This window comes from Girardinichthys multiradiatus, chromosome 9 (genome assembly GCF_021462225.1).
Source record: "Girardinichthys multiradiatus isolate DD_20200921_A chromosome 9, DD_fGirMul_XY1, whole genome shotgun sequence".
In the NCBI taxonomy this organism is placed as follows: domain Eukaryota; kingdom Metazoa; phylum Chordata; class Actinopteri; order Cyprinodontiformes; family Goodeidae; genus Girardinichthys; species Girardinichthys multiradiatus.
Window position 1 is genome coordinate 39,434,671 of NC_061802.1, and position 11,343 is coordinate 39,446,013.

Below are 11,343 nucleotides of genomic sequence, written 5' to 3' on the forward strand. Positions count from 1 at the left end.
TAAGGACTTTGCTTTGTGCACTGGTGCTGTCATGCTGGAAGATGAAGGGAGCATCTGCTGCTCCTGTTCCATCAGTTTACGTGACCTTTCACTTCGTGGCTGAGTTGCCGTCATTCCCTATCTCTTCCGCTGTCTTATAAAACCACTGACAGTTGATGGTGGAATATTTAGGAGCGAGGAAATTTCATGACTCGACCAGTACCACACTGGAATTCACTGAGCTCCTGAGAGCGATCTATTCTTTCACAAATGTAAAACCAGTCTGCATGTCCAGCTGCTTGATTTCATACATGAAGCCATGGAAGCTATTGGAACATTTCAATGAGTTGAAGGTAGTTTTGGTAATTAATTGTATGTTTCTACCAGCTTTACACATCTGAAAACTGATCTGTGTGTGTCAGAGAACAGAGAAAACAGAAATAATTTTCCTTTCACTTCACAATTATGAAGCTGGTCTATTGTAAAACCTTAATAAAATACATTGACGTTTGTGGTTTTAATGTAACAAAATGAGGAAACACTCAAGAGAGATGAAAACTTTCTCACAGCACTGTGAAAATGTTCCATTTGGTTTTCCTGTTGCAAGCATCTGTTATTTTCCTAAAACGTGCAAACTGTATAAAATCTCCCTAACTTGGTTAGCAGTGACAAGAACTCCTGTTTCTGAGGATCAGAGCTGGTTTAATTTTTAGTGTGCTTTTCTGGCTTAAGAACTCTCACATATATTTCCAGAGTCGGGTTTTGCCTCAATATCTTGCCATGAACCTTTAGAATTCAACAGAGCTATAACATAAAAATGAGTATTTTATTCCACTTCTTACAACTGGAGAACATAGTTTATGACATTTAAAATATGTCAATGTAAAAGCATCTCCATGACCCATATCAATGCTTTTTACCACAACCACTGACTACAAGACTACACAGTCATAACTATTATTCCAAAGAGTCTACAGAGACAAATCGACAGTTCTGAGGAAACCGAACAAAATCGATATGAGACATCAGACCTGCTCAGGTGTTTCACCCTCCATCTTGTCTGGGATGTTTGCAAAGTAGCATTTAGAAAATCTTTCTTAACTAGTTAATGATACCAGGATTAGGTTTATTAAGAGGTTGTGCAGGGGTGTCTCCAGAAAGTCTTGTAAGGGGTAAAACAAATGGGGGCCAGCATTAATCCGGGGATGGCACAGCAAACCCAGAAGCCATGGTACAATTTCAGTGGTTTTTATTTTGATATGATGCTGCAGAACTTCAAAGTTTGGTTTAGAAAAAAAGTGATCAGCCTCAGGATTTGTTTAGACAATTTACTAGTCTCTATATTCATGATTACAATCTATTTTGTATCCCCTGCAATATATAGATTTTACAAAACTGCAGTTGTATTTTCTTTTTATTAATATGTGATCTTGGTATCATTTGAGGGCGGGGCCAAGAGTGAATAACAGACATAAACAAAAAGGAGCACTATGCAGACATCCCAATCGGTCACGGAGGATGGCAAAGTTCTTCCTTCCCACTGGTGCCACACATCTCCTCAGGATGACAGATTGCTGCAGAGTCAATGACCTGATGCAGTTGGCTTGGCTTCCTTACATAGATCTTTTTTTTTACCAGTTGGCATTATAAGATGAATTTGATCGTAGTGTGTTACATTTAGCAATGAATACGTATCAAATTATATATAAATATGTCTATAGGATTGGACGGGTGTGATTATATACTTTTGTATATAAAATGGATGTTTATTTTGTAGAAGTGCCTTAAGATGACATTTGTAGGAATCTGGCACCATATAAATAAACGAAATAAAATTGAAGGATAAAAAAGATTGCATGTTAATACAAATAAATAAGTAAATATTTCATCAAACCTTATTTCCTTTATTGAATTCATCAATTAAAATACATAAGCCTGGCTGGCCAGAAGACGCCTCTAATTATATTATGGTTTTGCTCCCTTCACACTGTTTTCTTAAATTGAATTTATTTATTTGTATAGGGACAAATACTAACCAATGCCATACACCTTAACATTTATAGCTGAAGCTATTTTGCAATGTCTGTCCCTAGCTAGACTTTTGGGTAAATAAAACGATGGTAGTTTTGTACAATTATAGATTGTTTAACTTAAAAAAAATACAGTATCGTTGGTCAGTAAAGTAAAACGTCCTAAATATTTCCAACTTTTCTGGAAATTACGTTTTTGATAAGAAAATTTTACTTTCTCGTTATTTAAAAAAAAAAGAATCTGCATTCCAAAAACTGATTTTAATCTTTTTTTATTTTTCCAGTACCTATACAAGAACCGAATGTTTATTTTACGATTATTAAAAGTGTATTTCCATTCAATTCAAAAAGCTAATCTTCACAGGCACAGCGGTGCATCATTAATCTTTAACGCAAGGCCTTTGCTAGAGGTTAAAAACTATTTTTAACAGAACAATCAATGCTGGGTTCATGCAAATAAAATATTTTCATGCATTTTGCATAAACCTGCATAAACAGTTTCTATATTCTGTGGCTCAAACCAGGTTTTGCAGAGGATAGAGTTGCTCCTTGAAGTTACTGCCAGCATAAATATTGACAAACCTTATCTTCTATATTACCTCACGTGTGCTCACTGAGAAAGAACAGTGTTTGTGCTTCCTCATTTAATATGCCTACAATGGGGTGAGTTCAGTTGTATCGTTATTGCTTTGGTCAGCACGCCATCAAACCACCACTGACTTGTGAAAACTGATACAGAACATTGCATAAAGAGTGAGGTGAATGTAAACAAAGAAGTTGGTGTCAACACATCGAAAAGTCTGCTTTCCAAGCAGCTCTGAATCTGCTGAGTCCATTTATGGTCAAATAAATAATTCAAGTGGTAAAATATGCCTTCATCACGCTGATCAAAACAAACTTGTACAACTTTCATGCTTAGATTTCGTGCTTTTGCAGATTATTAATGCCTTTTGTTCTGAAGTCAAGAGGGCCATTTCAGTAGCTTCTCATTCAGCGTAACGATAGTGGGCGCAAAGTGTCTTTCTGTGATGAAGTCCCCGGCTATGATGTTGAGAGAGCCGACTCTGGAGCCGGGGGTCTGCTCTTTGACCCAGCTGAGCAGCGCCGGGTACGTGGACATCACCAGGTCCTTCAGGGACTCCGTGGGGTGCGTGCAGATGTACTTCAGGTCCTCCGTCAGATTAATCCCAGTGACAAAGAAACCACCTAAAGCACATAAAGACATGCATAATTACACTTGTTTTTTCCTCTTCTAGGTATTACAAGTAGTCAGCACATTACCTGGTCGGCCATGTTGTTTTCTTTCCTCAAACTCCTCGATGAGAGCCTCAGCTTTACACTTGTTGGCCCACCAGTAAGGAATATGAGGCCATAAGTCACTGTGAGAGCTAGAAATATTGTGTTCATAGGAAACAATCACCTGGTAGCCCAAAGCCCACAGATTTCGCAGAGTTAGCTCCTCCTGAAATAGAGAAATTATCATCAAGACCAGTAAGATGTTGCTGGTTCATGTACAATAATGGGGCATTAGGTCAGGAAAAATCCCTCATTCTATGCTAGTCTCATTTTGGATTAGCAGGCATTAATTAAAATGTGAAAAACTGCCTCAGTGATGAATTTTCAATAAAAAACATGAAACCCAACTGTACCGTTTTGGGGCAGAGTTTGGAGGTGAAAATGTTGCGTATGGTTGTGAGCAGCCAAATGTGGAGCTCCTGGCTCAGGCCGAGGAAGTGGCTGAAGGACAGGATCGCCACCTCCCTGGGATGAGCATCCAGCCATTCCTTTATCTCCGTTAGGATGGTCTGTCAATGAGAAGACAAGAGATTGTTTTACGTGGTAACACTTTTCTGAACACACAGTGAAGCATGGTGATGACAGCATGATGCTGCAGAGATGCTTTCCTTTAGCAAAGATGGGGAAGCTGGTCGGAGTTCGCTGGAAGATGGACGGAGTTAAAGGCCAGTGCTCGAATAATACTGGAAAACTGGAGAAATCCATAAATAAACATGTGCATGCAGGTGGAGTATTTGCAGTATAGGTCTGTAACACTTCCTAGCCATCACACATAAAATCATGTTTGTGTCCAAAAAACCTAGATATGGTTTATTTTTACAATGTAGACTTCCTGAAACATTTGATTTTTAATCAGGTTTTTATACTAGTTCCAAAGGATCAATACAGGACTTGAATAAACTGAGCAAATACTATTCTAACTCATTTATTGTGCCCAATACAAACATTACAGCTTCTTTCCAGCAGGAGGAAGATTTTCAATAACTAATGAATTCATGACGCTTCAGAATATCTTTAACCTTGGTGTTTAACCTGAAACCAGACTGCTGCTACTGTCCATACAACAGCAACCTTATCTGAATCAGCACACTCATTTTTATATTCCAAAATCCTTATCTGTATTTTTTACGTTAATCATACCTTTTTAGATCCTGACCAATATTTTAAAAAGTCACTTCATGTTGAGTACAATTTCCCCATTGCTTTCACATTTGGGATTTCTGTGTCCTACACGTTCTGAGTCAAATGTTTGAACGTGTAAATGAGTAACAGGGTCTAAGGTTTTTCCTCATACTGTAAATTAGTTTTCAACATTAACAATATTCGCCAAATAAAAAGGTAAAATGTGAAACTTTGCAGCTGATTTAAAGGTTAAGGAAGGTAATGTTGACTGTGGAGTGAAACGTCAAGCTGACCCTGACCTGTTAACATTGTTCCTGCACAGCCAGGGACCTTCAGATAAAAGTTGCCACTATCTGAATTCAGAAATGTGGCCTGAGGCGAGAGGAGCTTACAGAATCAGGCTGACATTTCACTAAGATGCTCTTCCCTTATCTTTGTTTGGAACCTCTGCTGGTCTTAGGACAAACCCAGCAAGCCTCTGGCATTAGTTAGGTTTAATGCTCTGAGAAGCGTTTATATCAGAGGTATAAAGTTCACCACTAAAGCCCATGTGCTTTTACTTTACCTCGACAGTGAGCGTGGTGTAAACACCGTGGTAGAAGTACAGGTCAGTGGAGGGGTCGTTGGGTCTGTGTGCAATTCTCAGGTCACAGTATCTAACCCCACAGTCCAGCTGCTGCTTTATAGTAAACTCCTAGAAACACACAGGATGCACAGCTCATTACGGCAGAGCTTCAGCTGTAAAAGGTTGTTTCCACATTGTGTTAAATCCTAGCTTCATTACTTGCGTTATTGCCCACTTGTACACAAAAGGACGTATGAGGGGCTTCATGTATTTATCCAGCTTTTGAAGCATGTCTGGCTGCATGGGGTCAACCGGAGATCTGTCGTTCATATCCAGGCAGTAGGTTATTGCATTGTGGCTGCCTGAATGGAGTAAAGAGAAATCATTTGGTCGTTGTTAGAAATATTGTAATTGATACATAAACAGAGCCTCGCAAAATTAATCTTAACCCTTGAACTTTTTCATATGTTGTCACATTACAACCACACACGTTTTACAAATTAAAAATCTGAAAAGTGTGGTATGCACATGGATTTAGCCCCCCTGAGTCAATACCTTTTAGAGGCCCTTTCACTGCGTTTACCAGCTTTGCACAACTACAGATGGAAATTTCAGCATTGCCCCAAATTTAGCTCCATCCAATTTCCCTTCAATTCTGACCAGCTTCCCTGTCCCTGCTGAAGAAAAGTGTCCCCACAGCATGATACTGCCACCGCCATGTTTCACTTTGGGGATGATGTGAGCACTTCTATAGTGTCTGTGTCCCCGACATGGCTTGAGGAAAACTGCAAACAAGATTTCTCATGACTTTCTCTCACCATTTGAATTCTTTAAGCCATTCTTCCATAAAGTCCAGATTTATAAAGTGAACAATTAATTCGCCCATTTGAGCTATAAATCTCTGCAGCTCCTCCAGAGTTACCATGGAATCCTTTACTGTTTCTCTGATTAATACTCTCCTTGCCCAACCTCTCAGTTTAGATGGTCGGTCATGTCTTGGCAGGTTTGCAGTTGTGTACTCTTTTCATTCTCAGATGATGAATGGAACTCTGCGTTTAAACTTCTCCAAAACTTTCTCCTTTTCTGCTGTGTGCCTTGGTCTTCATGATGCTGATTGTTCACTGAAGTTCTCTAACAAACCTCTGGTGCGTTCACAGGACAGCTGGGATTAAATTACACACAGATGGACTCCATGTATATATGATGTGACTTCAAAATTTATTTAGGGGTACCCGAGCCATGCTTTTCAAATTTTTATTTGTAAATAATTTGGGAAATGACGTGTACCTTGTGTTGGTCTAGATGTAATGTGACTGTGAAGAGGTTCAACGGGTAAAGTAATCACAGGGAATAAAATATATAAATCATTCTTTCTTCTGGTAGTTTCATGTGTTCACTATAGTTGCTAAGCATTTAGATCATGGAGCCACTCTACAACCCTTTGCTCTTTGCTACGGGAACACATTGAGGTAAAACCCCTCTTCATCAGCACTGCAGTGGGCTGTGGTGTATGGCAGCCTACCCGGGATGGCCAGGTGGTACAGCGGGGTGTCCCACAGAGCACATGGCAGGTGAGACATCCAGCTCTCCATGGGCAGCTCCCTCAGGCTCAGCTCGCTGCATCCGGACATGCTGAGCTCTGCTGCACACTCTCCCCTAGTAAACACAGTTTTGAATATGCATGACAAATACGAGTGAGTAGTCGAACTGATGTATGATGTCTCAGATCTCTGTGTTGTCACTGCATCCTATTGGAGCAGGTGAGAGTCAGCCTTTAATGAGATGGAAACTTGTGCAGTGGGCTGTCTCAGGGTGACCCAGTAACGTGAGAGATGCAGCCCTGTTTGTCTCACTTACTTGTTCAAACCGCAGCTGCTTCCTCCTAACCAGCTGAACCGGCCGAACCACAGAGCAGGATGTCAGCGCTGACTACAGCAGCAGCAGCAGCAGCAGCAGTGTGCCAAGACAAGCTGCCCATCCCGCAAAGCCCGGAAACAGAGCTGGTTTCTGCTCGGCCATAATCTAAAACACATCAGACACGATCCGGGAAGAAAAAAATCGTTCTCTTACTTCCTCATCAGCTCAGTCCGGTCACCTTTTTACACCTGCGTAATCCAGGATGCTGAGGGCGCATCTTTAGCTCCGATTATTGATAGTTTATCTTGAGTTGACTTCCTCGGGTGCAGCGGCCAGCGCTGGGATCTGCCCCGCTGTCGTCCCGCCAGGAGTTGCAGCAGGATGATGCAGCCGGCTGACAGATCAGCAGATACGGAGAAGCAGTTCTCTTAAAGCGCCCTCAGATGAAATGAAATCTGCAAACACTCAGCGGAACACTCCCAGACACTAGAAGCTGAACTGTCTGAGGTGTTTGCCTTCAGATGATAGAGGTGGAGAGCACCTGGTGAGAGCTTGTAATGAGGTGTGGCTTGCAGGTACACCATGTTCCAAATACACTATGAGTTCAGCATGTAAACCCCTCAGTGCTGAGATGAACGATGAATAATTCCATTTTTTATTCCAGGAAATTCATGTTTTTAATGATGCATGAATGTCTTAGATCTCTGAAAACTGATATTAGTTTGGGGCTCTAAGTTATGGATTTGAATTGTTCTTTTTACCAGATTTAGAAGGATGGGGGCCAGAACCAAGTCTGATGCCCTACGCACAAGTAGCGTCTTGCTATCCTATTGCCTAACCCTGACCCTAAAACTCACCCTTACCAGTATCTATCTTACCCTAAACCTAACCTAAACTCAATTCAGACCTTAAACTTAAACCTAACCATTAACCCACATAACCCATTTCCCCTTGTGGTGACCAGGCAAAATAATCACACAAGGGTGAATGTCCACACATTGTTGGTGTCCAATCAGGGATTGATCTACACAATGTTTTATATACATGTTCTGTCATGCACACAAATTACAATAGACTGATAGTTAGGTACACATAAGCTAAAAGGTTTTTAGGCCCAGTCTGTCGTTGTATTTGTCCTTTCTAAACAAAGCTCTCATGTAAGTGGCATCATTTCTAGTAATGTCTTCATCACTGGAAAAGAAAATGGCCTGAAGCATTTCAGTAACTTTGCAAAGCCAAAGAAGGAGGTATGGAGGGAGCATGGCTTACAGCTTGTTGCCAGCTGTTGTTAGGTCTCACAGGCTTTGAGCAGGGGGTTAGGTTAGAGGTGAGGCCATGACCTCATTGTTCTCAAAAGGTTGGGCATTGGTTGTACAACCGACAAAACCAACAAATAAGAACAGCCCACAGCGTGTTAGCAAAGCATCCATTTATTAAATATAATGAATGATAAGTCTTGGTTTTTAGAGGTAGATGCCTCACCCTCACACTGCCACCACTATATGCTGTTGTTAGGGTCCATTTAAATCAGCTGATTTTCTGACATAGGACTTGTTGATTTAGAGGAAAACTTTGAACCTAGCCCTCCATTATTCCATTGACTTTCTGCCATCCACCAGTACCACTGGCAGCAAAACAGACCCATGATGCTACCACCATGTTTGAGAGTTGAAAGCCTTACCTTGAATCATTCAAAGATAGTTTCTATCACTGAGTCCAAACAGCTCTATGTTTGTCTCCTGTAATGAAGGCATCTGGTTCATCCATGTGGTCAGTGACACATTTTTGCTGGGATAGAGGGTGTCAAGCTTTGCAGCTGGCGCTTCGCTCTAGGTCAGGATCCTTTGATGCGTCCATCATCTTCTAGTTTATGATCAGTTCTGTGTTTTCTGGGTTTGTCTTAAACATTTTACTAAGATTCTTTCATCTGAGCATGGGACACTGAGAAAGTGTCCCAATATGACAATGACCCCAAACACAAATCCAAAGTAGTTTTGGAACTGATAAAGCAGGACAACATAAAGCTGAAAGAAGCCACAACGGTTGTTCAAATACCGACCGAGAGTTATGCCAGAACTCTCTACAATAAATGTGGGGTTGAGGTGCCACTTGCTAAGCCACCAAATATTTGTCGGGGTGTATTTGTATCTTAAGCCTATATGTATTATTTTGATCCACTGTGGATTAGAGAAAATCCACTACAGATTCAAACTTGTGCACCAAATTCCAATTCAGTAAAAATGATACAAGATACTTTTATGAATTTGGTATAACTATACCTCCTGCAAAAAAAAAAGACCAATAATAATAAATCATTAAAATTTTAAGATTTAAAAGACCTCAATTTCCATGATGAGTGAATGTGTAAACTTACAAGTGGAATAATTTCTTTCAGTTTACATTTTAAAATGGTTCAACAAAATGTACAAGTTGCATTTTTGGGCTATCTACTTATACGTATGCATAAAATGGCAAAGAAAAGTCCTCTTTTTCCTCTAAAGATACACAATCAACAAAATGCAAAAGTCATCAAACAGAACAAATAGTACTTTAGGTCCACCTTTGTACTAGAATTGGTTTCCCAGGTGAAAATTGATTAAGAAGTCTGCTCGTTATATTTGGTTGCTCAGGTTTCCCTGAGATTCTTCAGCAGGTCAATAAACGCTGAAGCAGCATTAACCAATAGAGGGAAAAACAGTCTGCTTTAAGAGCCAAATTTCAATACTTTTCAACAATCTAAAGCATTTTGCTCACAGTTTAAATCAGCTGCAGTTTTTTGAAGGTAAAATGGCTGCTCTACCAACTACATTCTAATTACAGCTTCCAGGCAGATCAATAAAACCAGAAATGTCTGTGGTTTAAATGTTTAGGTTTGACAATGCTGCCCCCTAGTGATAAATACACGCATCTGACTGGGATGAGTTTTAACAAGCAAATTTGAATAACTCGCATCTATTTCTCTACTACTTTTAACTCAGTATCCACTTTATTTGTCGGTGCTCTTGGGTAGAGCAACGCTGATTGAGTCTTAAACTAAAACCATCAATCTACATATTTGATTAAAATATACATCAACTATTAAACAGAAATTCTCTCTCATCTTTACAACGTTGCTTCACTGCAAAGAGGTTTAAGTGAGTCTATGTACACCTTGCTAGAAGTCCTACCATATTTAGAGTCCAGCCTTTAACTAGGTCACTGCAACACCTAGTTTTTTCATTCTGGTTTAGATTAGCGCTCCTGTTTGGGAAAGACGTCTTTTTATTGACCTGATTTAGGTCAAAAGGTTTTGGACAGATGTATTCTCCAGCATACTTTGACATTGTCTGCCTTTAATTACTGCAAGGTGCCCAGGGGCTGGTCCTGAAAAACTAAACCCAAATCACCATCCCTCCACCACTGTGCATTACAAATGGTGTTTTCTTCTGTTGTGGGGCAAAATATTAAAGCCGCCTCTCCTTTGACCTAATTTGTTCTTTAAATCACATAGAACGCCGTAGTAGACCAAGATGAGCTGTACATCTGAGGCTGTATTTATCCTGCTTTTAGGACTTGATCGTTTCTAAATATACAAGATGAAGGTCCAAACTGAAAGTATTTTAACTCATCTTCTACCAGGACATTTCAACAAATCAGAATTTATCCTGTGGCATACATAGAAATCAATGGTGGTGGCAGCATCATGCTGGGGGGGATGCATTTCTAGAGCCAAGGCAGGGAAGTTGGTCAGAGTTGATGAAAACATGGATAAAGCTACAGACAAGGACCAATCAATTAATCCTCGTAAACTAGAAGACTGTAGTACAACTGAGCTGACCGACCAGAGAAGAAGAACATAGTCAGAGAAAGAGCCAAGAGGCTTATGGTGAATCTGGAGCTGAAGGTCTCTGTACTTCAGGTGGAGGAAAATGTCAACAGGGCAACCAATAATTGTGTACATAACAACTTAGGCCTTTATAGAAGAGTGACAAGAACAATACGATAAAAAACACCCTGTTGGCAGTTTTCCAGAGTTGAAATGGTCCAGTCAAAGTCCAGACCTTTATCCAATTGAGAGTCTGGGGCAGAGACTGCAAAACTGCTGTTCACAGATGATCATTCAATACGACTGAGTTTTGAGCAATTTTGCAGAGTGCGCACAACTGGTAGAGAAATAGCATGGTTTCACAAGATATCCACTCACTGAGCTAATTACCAATGAACACCACTTTTCAGATTTTAATTTGTAAAAAACAAAAAGGATTGGAAATCACATATTTCCCTCCTACTTAATTTTGCACTATTACAGAAAATCCTCATCAAATGAAAGTTAATAGTTGTAATGTGACAAAGTTGAGAGTATGCATGACTGTGCAAGGTGCTGTGTGGTACTAGTATTTGGTTTAATTAAGACTTGACTAGTTTTTCAAAGTTTCATTTTCATGTATTTTTCCCAGGTAAAATATTAGTAGAAGGTTTAGACTTTGAGTGTGTGTAAAGAAAATAACCCAGCAG

General features: G+C 40.0%; 1 protein-coding gene across 1 annotated transcript; it reads right to left on the bottom strand.

Annotated features, from left to right (window-relative positions):
* Nucleotides 1-1,523: 1,523 nt before the first annotated feature.
* Nucleotides 1,524-7,413, bottom strand: plcxd1 (phosphatidylinositol-specific phospholipase C, X domain containing 1). The gene is made up of 7 exons (XM_047375359.1): nt 6,850-7,413; nt 6,515-6,648; nt 5,212-5,354; nt 4,993-5,121; nt 3,659-3,814; nt 3,291-3,471; nt 1,524-3,215 (listed from the first exon to the last, which is right to left on the bottom strand). The coding sequence occupies exons 2-7, from the start codon at nt 6,621-6,623 to the stop codon at nt 2,971-2,973; spliced, it is 963 nt and encodes a 320-aa protein (XP_047231315.1). The 5' UTR covers nt 6,624-6,648; nt 6,850-7,413; the 3' UTR covers nt 1,524-2,970.
* Between the last annotated feature and the right edge of the window lie 3,930 nt (nt 7,414-11,343).